Below are 19,392 nucleotides of genomic sequence, written 5' to 3'. Positions count from 1 at the left end.
CTTCTTAAAGCTTGCTATTCTGAAAATAATTCCCTCCTACTGGTTTCTAGAAAGGGGTCAAGAGCTAAAATTCCCCCATGGGACACTGGGAAATGGATGGAATTTTTCTTCGTTTAGGGAATCCCAAAACACATTGACCAATACACTCTAGTTATCAGTTACTCTGGCTCTGGACTTGCAAATAGCTTTTCTGGGGATGTTGGGCAAGAAGTAGTCTTTTGGGACTTAAGCAAATAGTTGTCAATCTCTGCTGATGATGTGTTTTGTGCTCCATATGTTTTTGGCCTACAGAATCTATTTGGGGACTATCTGCTTCTGGGACACTGTACTCTGTAAAGACAACAGGATTGAGAGCCAGAAAATTTAGCTGCAAGTGTAGGGTCTGCTATTTACTAAGCTGTTACTGTAGAGAAATTGCTTATCCTCACTGGGCCTCACTTCTATAAAAGAGGGCAGTTGGAGGAGCAGGTCTTCAAGGCAGAATCTTCAAAGCAAGAGGACTATACATTTTTAGAGCCAGAAGGCACTATGGAGGATAGAGTCCCCTCATTTCACAAGCAGGAACTGATGCTCACAGAGCTTAAGGCACAATTGATATAAGTTTGAGGTGGCTTCCTAAGTCCAACTCCAAAGCCCATTTACTCTCCCATGCCGAGTTTAATATCTAGTGATTCTGGCAACATCCCCAGAGCCGATATATAGGGAGGGTATGGTACTGAGAGGGAGGAGTGCCATCAGAAAGATGTCTATTCAGAAAAGAGGGCTGCCTCATCACATAGTGACTGCAAGGATTACTCAATGGACAGTCTATGTCTTCTCCATTGGTATCCATGCCAGATCTAGAGGAAAGCCTCTATGGAGATCTCATGGACATGGACAAAAGTCACATACAAAGGCAGGTAGAGACTGCATTGTGAGCCCTTTCCCTGAGATCATGGAACCATAGACATCTAGGGCAGTGGCATGGCTATCTTGGGAGACAGGGAGCCTCTCACCATGGCAGCTTTTCATCCAAGGGCAGGAGATGTTAGAAAAGAGCTTCTCATTAGCTCTGTCATCAGTACAAGAGAGCTCTCTGAGGTCCTTTCCAGAGATGAAATTCTATAAAACATAGGGCCCAGGACCCAAGGGTGGAAGCCTGCTTCCCTTTCCAAGAAGAAGTAAAAGCAGCCAGTCTCAGTGACTTGAGATTACTTCATGGATTTTCCATTAATGGCTGACTGTCTTTGCTACATTCTCCTTCCCATACTGCTTGTCATACTCTTGCATCCATATTTCTGGGCTCCTTTTGTCCTCTTCTAATCCTGAATTCCCTGAGTTAGAGCTGAGGCAGTAAACAGAGGAACAGAGACATGATGTACACACACACACACACACACACACACACACACACATACACACACACACACACATACACACCCCACATGCACTTCTTCCTTTTGAGTAACAGACAAAAAGCGATGACATAATTGTGTAGAAGCAAGTACAAAGCCAATGATGTCAGGCTAGGGAAGGGAAAAAAAGATTTTTTTCTTTTTTTTTAAGCACAGAGAGATACTGAGCCTCCCAGACTCCTTTTCCTGTTCCTGTCTGGTCCTGGAAGTTGAGAAAGAGCAACAGTCACTGACAAGTCAAGTCAATCCAATTCAACAGACATTAGAGTATTGTTATCCCCATTTTACAGATAAGGCTTAGGAAGAGCTTGCCCAAGATCATACAGTGAGTGAACTGATATTTAAACCCAGATCTGCCAACTTCAGATACAGTGTTCTATTCACTAGGCTACATTTGATATTTGGTGCTCATTTGCCTGTATCCACTATTTATCATTAGGAATGAGAGGATTTCAAAATTGTGAAGGGCTTTGGGAGTGTGTTTAGTCTGACCTGTTTCTGAAGTGAAAGAAAGTCCCTTTATAAAACCCCCAACATGCTTATATCTACCTGAGGCAGTATGAAGTAACTGACACAGTCCTGGGCTTGAAGTTAGAAGAATTGTGTTCTATTTCCATGCTGACACTTAATTAGCCTTGTGACCCTGGTGGCTAGATTATATGATCTGTCTTGAGTCTCAGTTTCCCCATTTATAACAATGGGGATAATAATACTAGTAGCACCTCTTCCTCCATCACGGTAATTGTTCAGCTTCTGCTTGAAAAATCCCTCCCTGTGACTGGACTTCCTAACTTCAATGTGAGTTTTTCTCTACACTTTAGTCCCTGGAAGCTGGCATTCTGGTAGGCCCTTTCTCCTCTACAGGTCTCTGAGTTTACCATGCTTTCAAACTCTATCGGATTACATGATATGATCCAAAGGTTCTTTACCCCTTGTAGCTGAAAAAAGGGCTACAAGCTTCTGAATCAATAGTGGCAACAACAGCCCTTTCTTGGACAATTCATCTAGCTAAAATTTAGAGTGCAACAAAGTGGCTTGAGTCTTGGACTTGGTCTCAGGAAGATTTGAGAGCACATCAAAAAATCCCTTACGTTTATTAGCTTGCTAACTGGGGCATATCAATCAACCTTTCTAAGTTTCAGGTATGAAATATGAAATTATAGATGGGTGGCTAACTATGTTAGTAGGGGGAGTTCCCACACATATAAGTCACTGATGTCCGTTTGGGATTATCTTTCTCTAAATTAATCACTTCAAGATATAATGAGCTAAATTGTATACTATTTCAAAGTCCGATTCTTTTTGTAAAGTAAAATAACTGCTTGGACATGTATAACATATATTGTATTTAACTTCTACTTTAACATAATGAACTTATATTGGTCAACCTGCTATCTGGGGGAGAGGATGGGGGGAAGGAGGGGAAAAGTTGGAACAAAAGATTTTGCAATTGTCAATGCTGAAAAATTACCCATGCATATGTCTTGTAAATAAAAAGCTATAATAAAAAAAGAGAAAAAGAAAAAGAAAAAAAAGATATAATGAGCTAAAAAATGCCTTGGGCACTCAGGGAAGGACAACTAAATGGATATCATAGGATAGAAGGGTTTTTAAATGAGGGCCACTTACAAAGACTAGAAAGATGAAGGGCAAGAGAAATCCAAGGCTAAGTAACTGCAAAAGGCCTGGCTAGAATGACCTTGTTCATCAAAATGAGGCTCGGATAAGAAGCTGGGCAGTTTCAAGAGAAATAATATAAAAAATAATTCTTTATACAATAAATACATTTATAAAACCTCCTTAATGGAGACTTTATTTTGAAAGTAGAAATAGATTCTAAACTAGTCTTAGGCAAACCTAGATGGTCAGATTTATAATATATTACTAGGGGATTTTTAGAGATTAACCAGGACCAATCTTAACATTTTGATGTTATATTCTTTCACTTATTCATCAAACATTAATTAAGCAACTGCTGTGTGCAGGACACTGTATTTTGGCAAAAATGACATCATCTCTGCCCCTAAGGAGATTATCTTCTGTTGGAAGCAAACAATATATTTACAATATTTAAAATAATTAAACCAAGTAAAAAATGATGTGTGTGTGTGTGTGTGTGTGTGTGTGTGTGTGTGTGTGTTTGGAAGAAAAGCTTTAAGGAGGAGGTGTCCAAATGAGCCATGCTTTGCAGTAAGTTAGGGATTTTAAGAGGTAGGAGAAGAAATATAGCAAAACTTGGACATGGAATATTGTATAGACTGCTTTCTTGGAAAATCTCTCTTGGTACCTCTGTCAAAAACAAAGATATTTAACTAATCTCCATTTTGGGGGGTCAGCTTTGCCCTAAGGTAGCATTTTTTAGGGTCCTAAGCTATAGATCTACATAGTAGACCCTGTTCCTCACTTATAGAGGTGAAGAAACTGCTTCTGTCAAAGCAATTTCTTTCATTTTGAATACTGCCAGGTGTCCAATTTCCCCTTTCATTACCTGATTCCCAGAAAAGGCAGTGTAGTCTATACTTGCTTTCCTTCCGTATCACCATTGACTAGTCAACCCTTTACAATTTAATTTCTACCTGCCCCTCACTACTCAAATGACCTCTTCATTGCTAAATCCAACATTTAGCAAGAAAATTCAATATTTATCAAGGCAAACAAGGCACCCAATCACCAAAACACTTTAAATCCAGTATTTAGCAATCCTATTTTTTCTCTCCTCATTCTTTTTGATCTCCCTGGGGCACTTGATCAGATGCCATGGGCCACCTCTTCCTCTTTGTGCCCTCTTCCCCTGTGACTTCCTTGTGAGACACTGGTCTCACTCTAAATAGATAGTCTCACTCTAAATGTTTCTGGGAGCTTCTCTGACTCTTTGGCTGGCTCTACTTCCTAGTCTTGCAACACGTTTACACCCCAGAGCTCTGTCCTTGAATCTTGTCTCTCTTGCCAGTCTCTCCCTTGATGAACCTACCTATTCCCTTGGCTTCCATCATCATCTCTACATCATCATCTACACATGACTTGCAAATCTATCTATCCAGGCACAAACTCACTCTTGAGTTCTAGTTTTGGATTTCCAACACCTTGATGTTGGATATCACAACAAATAAAAAACTTCTCTGATGTTGACCAAAGACACTATTCAAACATGACATAGCTCTCTTCAGGGTGGCACAACCTCCCCCATTGGATGGGGATGGAGGGAAGGAGAGGCCATTTGTCAAAGGATGAAGGTGGTAGAGCAGTGTGGTAGAGTGGAAAGGCAGGCTGCCTTTGGGCTCATGGGTCCTGAATTCAAATCTCATTTCTGATACTTGCTATGGTCTTCGGCAAGACATTTGGACTGTCGGTATTGCTTTCATCATTTGTAATTTGAGGGGGCTGGACGGGATGAAATTGATGACTTTCTTATCCTAAAACTCTTACCCCAAATATCTGCCCAATGGCAATTCAGTGTGTCTGGGAAAACTCACTTCTATGGATAGGAAGGCAATAGGGAAATGGAGATGGTGAACTTGGACCCTTAATTTGGTTTTGCAACTCTCAAATTCATTTGAGATCTCCTAAGATCTCAAAAGAAATGGGCTATTATAGTCTATTGTTTTGTCAGCGACTCTCAATCTATACTTTGTATCCTTTTTTTCCTTCCCACCCTGATTCGATTCAGCAAATATATCAACCAAGGCCCTGTGCCTGGCTCTCACAACACTAAGAAAAATGATACAAGCTCCCCATCAAAGAGTTTATGTTCAACCATTCATTCAACTGAGGAACTATAATCAAACAAATAAATACAAAGTACATACAAAGTAATTCAAAATAATTTAAAAGAGGTTTTAGGGTTTCCTTAGTGCCAGGCCCATGCTCTGTATTCTCCTAATAGATATCTGTTGAAGGAGTGGAATTGATAAATCTCTTTTAAGGGCCAGTTCAGGAGAGAAGGACAGGAGAACAGTACTGTAACATCTCACTCTATAAATAAAATGTTATCAGTTGCACAAAGGTGACTCCTGACCCCAGCTCTCCTATCACCCCCATGGAATGCATTTCTGAGCCTGGATGTACTCCCACCAATGGATAGCTAGCCCCACTGACCTAAAGCATTAGGACCAGAATTCAATGTGTCCTCTGATTGAAATTATGACCAAGTGTTGAATGTTGTCATCTTGGATTGCTCAAACTGGTTACCCAATACTGGACCAAAGGTTTGCCTGGCTATGGCAAATAGTCCATCCGGTCTCCTGGATTTTCCAAACAAACAATACATCTTCCTCTTCTCTGAATGACTCGTGCTAAGGTCACCACAACCCCAGAGAAGGTTGACGGATGGGAAGGTCAGTTGGAAAGCTCAATTCCTTGGTCAAGAATGGGAGTGTTTATCAAGTGCTTGTCCTCAGGAAGGAATGCTAACTAGATTTAACTTAGATTTCCAAACCACTTTACATCCTTGTCTTAGTTATGTAGTTTGATCTGAGTTTACTCCTATTCTGAGAAAGGCACAGAGGATAATTACACAAAATAGAAGTCGGGGTGGGAAAGCATAGTATCTACCCTCAAGGAGTTTACAATCAGGTGAAGAGAGAGGCAAGCATACAAAACAGCTAATCAAGGGAGATTGTAAGAAGTCTAAGGAGAGATATAGGCAACTCTTGAATCATTTCAGAAAGAAGAGATGGCTTTCCATTATACTGGATGGGAAAAAAAAAAAAAAAAAACTGTTTCTTCCAGGTTAAAAACAATACTTAAATTCAATTCCTCATTTTCTGAAAACTCAGACACACATTTTAAAACACCTGTTCACGTCCTTTGAAATCGGGACCCTGTGGCTTCTGGCACATCAATCTCACTGGTAAGAAGCATGCAAATGGCCTTCATAGCCAATTCAGTTCTTTTAAAAGGGAGCCTCAAAGGAGATAATGGATATAAGCCTTTTGTAAGCCTTAAAACTATATATTCATAACATTATGATCAGAATCATTATCTTTCTTTAAAAGGTAAGGGACAGGGGGAGAGACATCTCCTGGAGATGTCAGTTATCATCAGTCATTGCCTACTTTGTTTCATGCATACAGTTGGCATCATTCCTATTATTTCCTGGATCTGGACCCAGAGTTCAGGCTAAGTGGACTCTCTTATATTGATATAGTATCCACTCCCCCCAAATCTCATTGTGCCCAACCAAAGAAGGATTCTCATTTGCAATTGTGGTAAAACATCGCCTCCTACCTAAAGTAAATTGTAGGGCTGCATGGGGGATGCAGAATTAAGTTCATCCTGAACCACATGCTTACTTCAGCCCCAAATGAAAGAGGCAACCCAAACCCTCTATAGTTCACTATTCTCATGGCCTTTTGACACTCCTTCTAGAGCACACTTCTTCCTCCTCATGTACTCTCAGGGCCCTAAAATACTCTTGGAACATGTGGCCAGGAGATAAACATGATATTGGCTACAAGTAGAATGGCCTGAAGATGGACTTGGGAAAGTCAGTAACCCTTCAAATTTTTCTATGTCATAGGTCTGAGAAGAAAGTCACCACAATTAACCTTAACCTGGACTCAGCTTTCTCTAGCAAGTAAGCCATAATGGGAGAGAACCCTTGTTTCTGCTTTTATTGGACTAAACAACATTAGTCAATGAGGCAATATGAGCCAGAGGCGGTCTGTTGAAGTAATCTATGCAAAGTACTTTATAAATATGGGGTGTTGTTATATTATTGTTGTTGTTACTGACTCCCACAACTCCTCTGAACTCTGTGAGCTAAAAGGATCAGTGCAAGAATCATTTTCAATGACCCTGAGTTTACTGGTTGGAGGTGGATGGAATCCAACCTAGTCTTGGTGGGGGTTCAGGGCAGGGAAAGGGAGTTGCTGGAACAATCACAGATTGAGCAAGCATCCTCATCTTATCTTTCTGGTCCCCTCAATTCAATTTTACACAAGATTGGCTTATCAGTCAAGTTTGTTTTTTTTTTTTTTTTTTCCCAGACTGACTCAAAGGGTTCTTCCTGTGCCCATTGCAACCAATTAGGCAGGAGATTGTTAAAAATATCTGGCTCTTGTGCCAGCTTCATGATTCAGAAGAGAATCTCTCTGGGGATGCTGACAAGTAAGAAAATGACAACTACCATGCAATCCTCTGGACTTATAAGTAGAGGCGGGCTGTACACTTCCATCCCCAAACCTGTCCCTTTTCTCTAATCTATCCAAGCCAGGGACTCCTGTCTGCAAAGTGTTTGGGGATCTTTAAAAATGAACGCATGTTTCCAAGGAAATCAAGCTGCTGAGTAGAGCCCATACTTCTAGACGTTCAATGTTGTTCAACCACGGGTTAAAAACACTCCAGGCTATCACTTCTCTTCCCCCCTCTCTTCCCCCCCCCCCCCCCCCCCCCCCCCACCCCCCCACCAACCCACCCCCCCCCCCCCCCCCATCCCACATTCAAGGGCAAGGCAAAGCAGCTGCCCAAACCACCCAAGGAGAGGCGGGAAAGCGAGGAGAGCAGGAGCCATGGAAAGCCCACCAGGGGCCAGACACTGTGACCAATGGGAAAGGCCAGTGAAGAGTTAATGAACAAATGATCTGCTCTTTCCCTGATCATTCGGGCTCCAAAGTTCAGTTCCTGGTCCCAAGCAACCTCTAAGGAATTGTAAATCTCCTTGCAGTGTTTAACAAAACAAAAGCAACCTGAAATTACATGCAGGTTTGGTTTTATACAGTACATATTTACTTAATCCCCAAGGTATGCAGCTCCATGTCATGTCAGTTGACTTTGTTGGCCTCCCCCCCTCCTCACTTTACTCACAACAGTTTAAGTTCCAAACTAAATCCATGTTTTTGTTCCTACAGTTCACATGGTTCAAATAGGAATCTTCAAACTGCCCTTCTCACTGGGTGAGTCACTCACCCCCCAAAAAAAAAAAAAACCCGAGAAGAGGGCGCAACCCCCCACCACCAAGGATCCCACCAACAGCAAAGAGCCCGGCAGAGAATGGAGATTCCTACTTTGGGGTTCTTCCCACTTAATTGGGCAGGAGGAGGGAAATCTAATTTTAAATATTTTTTTTGGAGACTGAACAAGGACAGACTGAAATCTTCCCCTCTCTAGCTCTCTGTAACCCCCCCCGCCCCCCCCCCCAATACTCACACCCCCCTATTGCTGATTCTCAGTTGCCCTGACCTCCCTGGACGTGGCCGGGTGCCCGGACCATCCAGGAGAACAGAGCAGAAGGAGCCCACAGTTGCCACACAGCCTCCCCCGCCTTCATCGGAGATTTCACATCTCCTGGCTCTCAGGTTGGGGCTTGGAATGGAGCCGCCAAGGAAAATTGAAAAGTGCCAACTTGTGAGAAGCTTCTTAGACGCTCAACCACGCACACGCCCTACAATAATCGCCCCAGCTGCAGCAAAGGGGAAAAAGGGAGGGGGTGGGGGAGAGGGGCGAAGGACAGAATACCTGGGGGGGGGGGGTTGGAGCTGGGAGGTTTCGGGCTGCGGGAGCCGCTCGCTCACGGCCACAGAAGCGCCCGACAGCTCGGGACCTGCCAGACGGTTCCAATCCCCGGGGAAATTCACAAGGAGAGATTGACTAGGTCAGCGATCTCATTTCCAGGGGAGCGCGGGGAGCTGCTCACCCCCCGCCCGCGGGGCAGAGGGAGCCCTTGGCTCGGCCAGCAGGTGCGGTCCCTCTCCCCTAAAATTCTCCGGGACCCTCGCCCCGCCGCCCCGCCAGCCCGGCCCCCAGCCCGCTCGGCGGCCCCGCCGCTCCGCGCTCACCTTTCTCGCTCCGCGTTCGGCAAACTCTCGAGCGAGGTGGCGCCCGATGCCTCTTCCCCCTCCGGTGATGAGGACGCTCTCCCGGGACAGGTCCCGCAGCTTGGCGGGCAGCACCAGACACACGGCCGCTTTCACCACCAGATAGATCAGCTGCAGCGGGAACACGAGCAGCGCGCCCAGCCATTTCCAAACCATCCTCCGAGGGGGTGGGGGGCGTTGGCGGGGGGAGGGGGAGATGCCCCCAGTGCAAAACCACACACCCGCAGCCCAAAACCAAAAAAGAGAAGCAAATAATAAATAAGTCGCGTGGGGGCGGTGGGGGTGGGGTGGGGTGCGAAAGAGAAGCCCACCTGGTCCCCTCTAAAAATGCAAAGTAGCGGGTGCGGGGGGCAAGGAGATGACTCCTGCTTAGGTAGGGAAAAGGCACTTCAGAAAGTTGGGACAGCAGGAGGGGGGGTGGGGGGCGGGGAGCGGGAGGTGGAAACGTTGAAGGCAAGAAGCTTCTTGCCTCAGCTGTCGTTTCCGTTGGGGATTTCTCAGGTAATGTTTACTGGCTGACAGATATGGGGAGTTTAGGAAAGGAGGGGGGGGGGGGAGGCACCAACCACACGCGCGCACGCAGCCACAGCCTCGCAAGTCTCAAAGTACAGGACTTAAAAAAAAGCACCCAAACAAACAAAAAGCAGAATCCAGCCCCCCCAAAAAGGGAAGGTGGGGGGGGGGGGAGAAGTGGCTGAGGTTTCACCCAATTTCAGCCGGCGAACTCCTCCCGACTCATTGCTATTCTTACGCGCAGGAAATTGCTTAAATGAGATCTGACTGCCAGCACTTTGCAGGAGAAGTGGGGGGTCCCGGTGTCAGTTTCTCTACGTGCGTCGCTCACTCCCCCTCGCTCTCTCCCTGGCTCCCGGGGGCTAGCCTAGCAAAGGGGTTGCTGCCGTTCGATTCAGCCTCCCTCCCTCGCCCCGCGCACTCTCTCTCTTCCTGGAGCATTTATTGCTGTCTCTCTTTTTTTCCGCCCCCAACTTGGAGTCCTCGGGTTCCGAGAGCGAACAAGATGCACCCCCTGTCAGCCCTGCCTCGTAGGCAGTCTCTCCATTGCCTCCTTCCCCGGCAGCACAGATGGAGGGTTTTTTTTTTTTTTTTTTTTAATACCCCATTAAGTCTGATTGACAGTTAAAGTGTTCGGGAGATTTCACTACTGTTTCTGTGAGTGGCTGACTGTGGTCTCCCCTCCCCCTCCCCCACCGGCTCGGCCCGCGCTATCTCGGGGCGCGCGCGCCCGTGCACCCGCGCGCGCGCCCCGACACTCACACGTACACGCACACACGCACACTCACTCTCACTCTCCGGGCGTCGCGTCTGCAAGCTGGGACTTGCAGTGTGGGCATGCCCCTCTGGACTCGCCTGTGTAACCCGAGCACGCTGTAACTGAGAGCTGGGGCCAGCCCCTCTCCCTCGCTGAGACCTTCCTCCAATCCTGGGGAGTCAGCTACCCGGGCTGAGGCGAAAGGTTACGCACCCAGAGAGACACTGCCCCCCCTCGCGCCCGAGTCTGGAGCAGGAGAGCGGGGTTACTCGCAGGCGCTTCGTGCTCACCACTGCCCACAAGCTTTATCCCGCATCGTCTAGCCAGGGGACCGTAGGTTTCCAGCGGGGAGGGAAACTTGGAGGTCCACAGCGGTCCGGGAGCCGCCTCCCTGGACCTAGGACCGCCAGCACCGCGTCCAAGCCCTCCAGAAAAGGGTCGAATTTCGCCACGTTTGCATTCACCTTGGGCATGTTCTATAGATCTGACCCAACTCCCTTGTGCTGCCGGATTTGCTCCTCGACTGAGCTGCAGTCTCTTGGGGGCAGTTTCAAGAACCCTATGAAGCGGTGGAAAGGGCTGGATTTGGAAAAAGAACTGAATCCCAATTGTTCTACTAGGGCACGTTACTTCTCTCTGAGCCTCAATATCCCCTTCTGTAAAGTGAAGAGTTTGGATTAAATAAACCTAAGATCTTTTTCAGCTCAAAATCTTAAGACCCCCGAGACCCCGAGACGCCCCCAGGCTTCCAACTACACATTGGTTTTCTCACTCCGTTCCCCCCCCCCCCAATCAATATTAGCCGGGGAACCCATTCCTTCTCTGTGCTCTCAACAATGCAATAGACCCTTAATAACAAATGCTAGTACGTGTTTCAAAACGTCTCTTGTTCTACACAAGTCTGGTTTCCTCTGCTTAGATCCCTTTCTGTGGCCGGAACCAGCGTAATGTACACTCCCTGTGCCCTCTCACCACCCCCAAATAAAGTTTCTTCTTGGCTGGGGGAGGGCTCTAGTTAGCGTTTCCTCTAGGAGGAAGTCTAAGTGACTCACTTAAAGACAGTCTTAGTAAAAGCTACCAGTGAGATTCTTTGAAGGGTCTTCCAGAAGCCACTGGGATTGGGGCTGGTGTGATCAATTTAACATTTTACTTTGGGGTATACTAATAATGATCCTGCGATCATTTGATGGCCTTTATACTTGAAGGGTTTCTCAATCTATTTTTGTGTCGTATTGCCTTTCTCAGAAATAAATTATGTTGAAATTAATTATCCAAAATCTTTAACATATATGTATGTGTATATATGCACATATATATATATACAAGTTATATAATTTTATAAATACATATATATATTCAAGAACTTAATTTTTTTTTTATCCAGATTTTGAACTTCTGCCTTAGAGGTGGGTAGAAGTCTGATGAAATAGAACCTCAGACCTCAAATCAGAAAGTCCTAGGCTTGGGAAGTCACCTAGCCCAATGCACCCTACTCCCATTTACAGATGAAGAAACCAAGTCCCAAAGAGATTAGTTGATGGGGCTAACATCATAGTGGTAGCAAGTTGCTACAATCTGAACTAGGGTCCTTTGCCTCAAAATCCAATGCTCTTGTCATTTCCCCTCATCCTTCAAGTAGAATCCCAATGGTGGCTGGACTTGAGATTTAAGCTAAGGAAAAAAAAAATCTAAGAATGAGTTTATTCCAAAGTGGAAGAGCTATTTCAGGAGGTAGCTAGGTCCTGGGCTCCCCTTTCTCTTATTTTAAGTATCTACAAAGTCTACATGGTGGTTTCTGAATTGAATACTCTAAGGACTCTACCAGCTTTAAACCTTCTGAGGAATAAACATCCCCATGGTTCTACTCCAAAAGGAAAATGGGAATTGGAAAGTTCTGTCTCTCCTTGTTTTCCAGGATATGGCACAGGTCTAAGGAAAAAGACAAGAATAGAGAGGGAGGCAGAAAGGGTTAAATGCTCTGGGGATGGGGTGGCTGCTCAGCACTAGGTGATCAATCCCTAGTCTAGAAGGAAGAACTGGATCTCCTAGTTACCAGTGAGCACCTTCGGGCACTCGGCCCCACTATATTGCTGAGGAAAGCAAGCCCTTTGTTTGGCAAAATCTTTGGAAGCTGCAGAAAGCAGAGCTTTCTGGCTGTGGTCATACCCACCCCAATGTAACAACGAAAATGAAAGTGGTCTCCTGGGAGGGCCCAGTCCTTCCCACCTATGGGCCCCTGAGCCTGGCTGGACTGGCCCCATTTGCCTTAGAAAGCTTCAGAAGAGATACAAAGCCATTGCCTTCTCCACTCTTATATTAGGAAGCCTCCTAGTGGTTAGGAGAGGTAACAGCTCTTGGGAGGCTCAGACTTCTAGTGTCAGGTAGGTACCCCCTTCTGTCCTCTGCACATTCAATGCAGCCTTGTCAGGCCCCCTCCTGCTCAGCCTTCCCCAGCTATTGGTAGAATCATAGCACCCGAGGGTTCAGGGAGTTCTGGGACCCTGGCAACCGGATAGTCTGATAAATGAGAAGACCAAGACCCAGAGGAAGTGACCAGCCAGGGTCTCACAGATAATCAGGAAAGGCAGAAGCAGGACCCCAAAGTTCAGGTCTTCTCAGCTTTTCATGCTGCTTTACTGCAGATAGGCTCACTCTTTGACAAGATCACCTGACTTGCTAAATCGCCTGCTTATTTCTTGTCCCCTCCATCTTCAATATTATTCAAAGCAAAAAATCAAATCAAATTAAAAAAAAAAAAACTCCAGCAAAACTACTGGGGAGGGGATAGGCTACAGCTGAAAAGTCAAGTCATTAAGCATTTATTAAGCATCTATTATGTATCAAGTATTGAGCTGTGCAATGCCAACAAAAAAGTCTCTCCTCTCAAGGAACTTATAGTCTAAGGAGAGAAGCCACATGGAAGTGACTGGGTACCAACAAGGTCCCTTCTTCCCCCCACTATGAGACTGTTAAATGGTGCAGAGGGAAGAACACTGGGGCAGGAAAGGAAAACCTGGGTTGAAATCCTGACTCTTCCAGTTATCACTTGTATGACTTTGGACAGTTCATTATTGGGGCCTCATTTCTCTCATAATGAGACTTGCATGAGATGGTTTCAGAGATTCTAGGGTAGCTAAGTGCTAGAGTGCAAAGCTTCTTAAACTGTGGATCACCATCCCTTGTGGGGGATGTGGGGATTATGAAATTACAATTTATTATTTGGAAATGTTTGATTTGTATATCTGTTTTATATATCTACACACCTGTCATGGTGTAAAACTTTCTTGGGTGAAAAGGGGTCATGAGTGGAAAAAGTTTAAGTCACCCTGGTGTAGTGAATAAGTCAACAAGACGTGAGTTCACATCCTGCTCCAAATACTTCCTAGCTATGTGATCCTGGGCAAGTCATTTAACCTGAAGTCTTAACATCTTCATGTGTGAAATCAGGATGATAAAAGCATCTATGTACTAGGATTGTTGGGAAGATCAAATGAGGTAACATTCATGAATGTACGCACACACACACACACACACACACACACACAATGTGTTAGCTATTTTTAATCCTATAAACTAGCACTAGATGGGTCTTCAGTTTTAGGCTCTAGGTCCAGTATCTACTTCAACTCTAATTTTACAAATGAGGAAACTAAGGCTAGAAAGTTCATAGGATAACCAGACCTAGAGGTAGAAGGAACCTGAGAGGCCATATAATCCAACCCCATTCATCCTTCAGACAGTTTAGGGAGTTAAATGTCATGCTTAAAGGCAGCAGGGAGGATTAGAACTCAGGTCTTGTGATTTCAGAGCCAGTCTACTTGGCAGTAACACAAGTCCATTCTCATTTCACAGAAGTCAAAACTGGGGTTCAGATGAGCTAAGACGTTTGCTCCAAGCCACAAAACGCACCAAGATAGAGCTAAACTCTAAGGTGGAATCTCAAAGTTGGAAGGGCCTTCACAGGCCATTCAGTCCAGCCCACACCTGAACAGAAACTCCCACATCAATACTCTTCATCCTGTTTTTGTTTTTGCTTTTTTGCTCCTGTTTATGCCCGAGGCTACCACAACATGTCGGGGAAAGGGAAGAAGTAACTTGTTTCCCTTTGATATGGTTACTCTGGGCTGGATGATTTGTTCTCTTTCCTCATCAATCTTGGGTCACCCAAGGTCTCATGCCAGTTAGACTTTCTGCCCATGATCCCACATGACTTCCTTTGCTTCTGAAAACCTTCCTCTCCATGGAGTGTACCTTCAAGACAGATGAGCACGTCACCTTTGGGCTCAAGCAGGCTTTCCCCCCTACACTTCTTATCCCCTACATGTAGAGAGTGAGTTAATGATAAATTAGGGAAGAAGACTAAAAAGTGGCCCTACAGGGAAATTGCTGACCCAAATCTCTCCTATGAGACTCTGAGCTTCTTGAAAAGAGTGACTTTTTTTTTGTGGTGGTGGATGTTTTTCTTTGTATCCCCAACTCGTAGCACAGTGCCTGGCACATAACAGGCACTTAATGAATGCTTATTGGTTTGACTTTGGAGCTGCAGTCTTGTGGTACCTTTCTTTCCCTCCCACACTGGTTAGCTCCTATTTGTATCTAGGTGCAGGTAAAAAATGAAAATTGAGGGTAGATTTAAAATTGTATCTTTTAGATCAATTCCAGTCCCTAAAATTTACAGATTTTGTAGGAAATTAAGATCTAGAGGAATTACGGTAACTTTCCTGAGGTTGTACATGTAGGAAGCAGCAGAGCTTGGATAGGAAGCTAGGTCTTTTATATGTTCACCTAGGTGAACATATCTCATTTCTGTTTATCTCTGGGCACAATGTTTTAGAAAGGACATTGGCTAACTGGAGGATAGCCAGAGAAGGATCAGCTGGAATGGGAAAGGCCTTAACATCATATGAGCATCAGTTGGAGGAAGTGGAGAAGACTTGGTTCGGCAGACTATCATGTGGAAGAGGAACCAGACTTGTCTAGTAGTAATGAGAGAAAGTTCTACAAAAACAGCTTTCATGCAATAAATACAGGATTTGGAGTCAAGGGTTTGAATAACGATGTTGCCATTCATTAACTGGGGAAGTCCTAAACTTCGTTCTGAGCTTCAGTTTCCTTTTCTGTAAAATGAGGTTAGTAATTCTTGCACTATCTGCTTTACAGAGTTGTAAGAAAACATTCTATGAACTTTAAAATACAACATGTCACCAATGTAATAGTGTCAAGAAATTTATATGAAATGTGGCATTTTTCAAGTACATAATTTAAGTTCATTATAGTTTTTCCTAGACTTGAATTCATGATCATTTCTCCTAAGTATGGATTCCAAATTAAAGCTGGAGCAAAAACAAAACATTTTATAAATTACTTCATGTATATGGTTAACATCAAGCCATATAGCTCCAATGAAAAACATCTTCATCTCATTGAATCTTTCTCTAATGACATAAAAATGTCATTTGGTTCAATAAGTGCAAAATTATTAACATACGCCAAGGAAAGAGAGAGACTTTGGCTTTGGTAAAAGTCTTGAAGCTAGAAGTCTCATTGAATCATTGGATGAAGATGATTCCTACAGATACACCTTGTCTTCTCCACATAAGATACATCAAGAATAAACATATTAAACAAATACTTTCTTCAAGATGTCTACATGAAGTCAGGCTGACCAGCTCCTACATATTTACCCCAGAAAAATCCTACATAGTTCACAATAGACTGAACAATGGTCAAGAAATCCAATGAGAAACAAGTTATTTATTCTACCCCAGATTGGCACAAAAACAGCCAGAAGCTGAGTCTTCCAGCACTGAAAGTGACAGAGCACCCAGAGAGAGGACATATGTAGCTGTCAGGGATCTTTGTGTGGAGACAAGAAGAACAGAAGCTCCACTGATAAAGCCTCAGGGTGGTCAGAAAGCCCCAGGATGGGAACCTTGGAATCCCCAGGAAGTGGTAACTGTCAGTGATTGGTGTGATGGTATCACGGCCCTCAGACTTGGACACTCTTGGACTTTCCCCAGTACTCTGAAATGAGACTTCATAGAGGGCTCTAAGAATCCAGAACTCTGAACCTCAAAGATCCAGGGGCGTCTAATCTTGGGAGATGGAAATCAGTGCAAGAACTCAGGACTAAACTCCTGAAGAAAGTACCTTGGAAGAGAAAGTGGTAAACTTTCCTCAAGAAATGGACTCCTTAAGAACTAGAATATACCAAATAAAAACCAATGGTTCCATAAGACTTTGAGACTTATTAGAATAAAGATTGAAAAAATAGGAAGAAATTGAAATTATCATAATATATACTGATTTGAAGAACCCATCAGTGAAAAACAATTTAAAAATCACTGGGCTACCAATCATGATTAAAAAAATGAGTCTGGACACTTATTTCAAGAAGTCATAAAAGAAAACTGCTCAGATCTATCAGAACCAGAGGACAAAGTAAAGGAAAAAATAACACTAATCACTTTCTGAAAGAGAAAAGTCCCAAGCATAGTACAGCCAAAATTAAGAATTTCTTTATTAGAAAACATGACTGCAAGCATGCAAAAAGATTACAATTCAAGTACCAATAAATTACAGTCACAAAGACTCAGATACTTCTGCCATAACTGACAGGGGATCTTGGAATACAGTTGTTCAAAAGTTAGAAGATAAAGGTTTACAACCAAGAATAATTTGCCCTGGAAAGCTGAATATAATACTTGGGTCAGGTATTAGAGGGGTGGGAGAGCAAGAGAGAGAGGGAAGTGGGAAACCTTTGATGGAAGAGAATTTTCAAGCTTTTCTAATGAAAAGATCAAAACTAACCACAAACTTAAAAATAAAATAAAAAGAGTTTGGAGAAGTACGAATTTTAAAATACAAAAAAAAAAAAAAAAAAAACAAAACAAAAAAAAAAAAAAAGGCAAGCAAAAATAAGTCTGGAGAAATCTATAAAGCTAACTTTATTTGAACACTTATGATATAATGGTAACATTTTAATCGAGGGAGAGGAAATAAGTGTCCTTTCTGAAGCATACTCTCTTCGAAGAGTATTAAGGAAGTTAAATAAAGAAATAAAGATCCTGGGAGATGAGGGTTCTTTTCTGAAGGTCGGAATAGTGGAAAGAAAAGGAAGAGTAAAAAGAAGAATACTTTAGTGCACAAAGAGGGAAGAAGGGATGGAACTTGCTATCTCTCCCAATTGTTCTTGAGAAGAATATAAATACTTGGAAGAAAGGGTAGAGGATACTCTTTAGACATCATATAAACCATACTCTTATCTGAAATAAGATAGAGGATAGTTGAATTCATACATATGCAAACAGTTGGTTTAGACTGACTCTTGGACAATTAGGAAGGACCAAACAAATTGAGGTTTACAAATGTAAGTGGAGTGTTTTTGTTTTGTAAGAAATTATAAAAGAGGGAATTGAAAAGAACCTATGTAGTCTGAACTGATAGAGTAAAAACAGCATAATCAGGAAATTAAGTTATAGGATAGCTATAATCTAAAAAACAATTTTGAAAGACTTATAAATTCTGATCAAAGAAATGACCAATTGTGTCTCCAGAGGACCTATGATTTAATATGTTATCTACTTCTTGATGGAGGTGATATATACACTGTGCAAATTCTTTTGGATTGATCAATATATGGATTCATTTAACTTGATTACGCTTATTTGTTGCAATTCTTTTTTTAAAGTGAAAACTGTGGCTTTATGTTAAGTCATACCGAAATTCTGAAAACAAAGCTGAATGGGAAAAATATGTCTAAAACATTTAATATTCTTGATGTATATCTTCAGGACCACAAAATGAACCCTATTGAAACTACTCTAACAAAAACCCATGTGATATTAATGAAGTACAAGGCTCTCCACTGAAGGCAGCCATAAAAAAATGAACACTTCCTCATTCAAAAGGAGGAAAAAGATTGATAGGGATTCTTAGAGAACATGATAAACAAGTATAAGGCCTACAGAAACACTTTTGAAACAAGCAGAAATAACTTCACCAAGTATCAGCAAAGGCTGATAAAACCACTGACTCTGTCAAATGTATCTGAAAGTGGTTTTCCTCCAGATGGAGATTGTAAAATGGCTTTGATCTAAGAGTGGAATCAAAAGACCCTCCATGGGTGACATCCGCATGAACTCAGCAATACATTGACATAGAGGCATAGAATAAATGACTGAGTCATATGGATTTGTTTGTGGAAATGGAGGGGATTATGATGGCAATTCAGGACTAGGTCATCACCAACATAAATTACAGAAGGCTTATTTATCCTTATGGAGTCCAGATAGTAATCAATGTAGGGTATACATGGAAATGGTAGAAATTGTGCAACATATCACTGTTGGCTGTAAAAATTTAGCAACTACTGAATGTTTAGCCTGATATGACCTAGTGGCTAGTATGGCACATCTGAGGCCTGTTATCTTTCATGAACTGCCTGATGACAAATCCTTCTACTCCAAAATACAGACCTCCAAATAGCCTAGAGAACTCAACCAATAAACTATACTGAAGCTGAGCACCATCACAGACCAAATCATTGCCTATAATCACCTGGGCTTAATACTGATTTGTAGGAATTTTAAGAACAATTCTGTTGAATTGTTTTTCAGTTGTATCTGACTCTCCATGACTTCATTTGGGATTTTCTTGACAAAAATATTACACTATTTTGCCATTTCTTTTTCCAGCTCATTTTACAACTGAGGAAACTGAGGCAAACGGGGTTTTGCCCAAGGTCACACAGCTGGTGTCTGAACAACAATAGATGATACCATAACAAACATATCTCTATACCAAATGGAACAAAAAACTTTTAAGGTATACAGACAAAATGCAGGACATCAGAATCACGTGGGAATAGGATGAGCTGTGAGACTTCCTTGTTCTCTCATCTGCTACTGGGGTC

The 19,392-nt window shown here is 43.1% G+C and overlaps 1 protein-coding gene across 3 annotated transcripts in view; it reads right to left on the bottom strand.

Annotated features, from left to right (window-relative positions):
* DHRS3 (dehydrogenase/reductase 3) overlaps positions 1–19,392 on the bottom strand; it is a 113,533-nt gene that overhangs the window by 39,637 nt on the left and 54,504 nt on the right. Inside the window, exon 1 of one of the 3 annotated variants that reach the window (XM_031962832.1) lies at positions 9,170–10,305. The exons of the other annotated variants lie outside the window; for them this stretch is intronic. Within the exon in view, the coding sequence (XP_031818692.1) occupies positions 9,170–9,364 (195 nt within the window). The 5' untranslated portion in view covers positions 9,365–10,305. Of the gene's footprint in view, positions 1–9,169; positions 10,306–19,392 lie in introns of those variants that run through there. 3 annotated transcript variants of the gene reach the window in all.

This window comes from Sarcophilus harrisii, chromosome 3, assembly GCF_902635505.1.
Source record: "Sarcophilus harrisii chromosome 3, mSarHar1.11, whole genome shotgun sequence".
In the NCBI taxonomy this organism is placed as follows: Eukaryota; Metazoa; Chordata; class Mammalia; order Dasyuromorphia; family Dasyuridae; genus Sarcophilus; species Sarcophilus harrisii.
The sequence above is the reverse complement of the archived record's forward strand: the minus strand, read 5'-3'. Positions and strand labels throughout refer to the sequence as shown.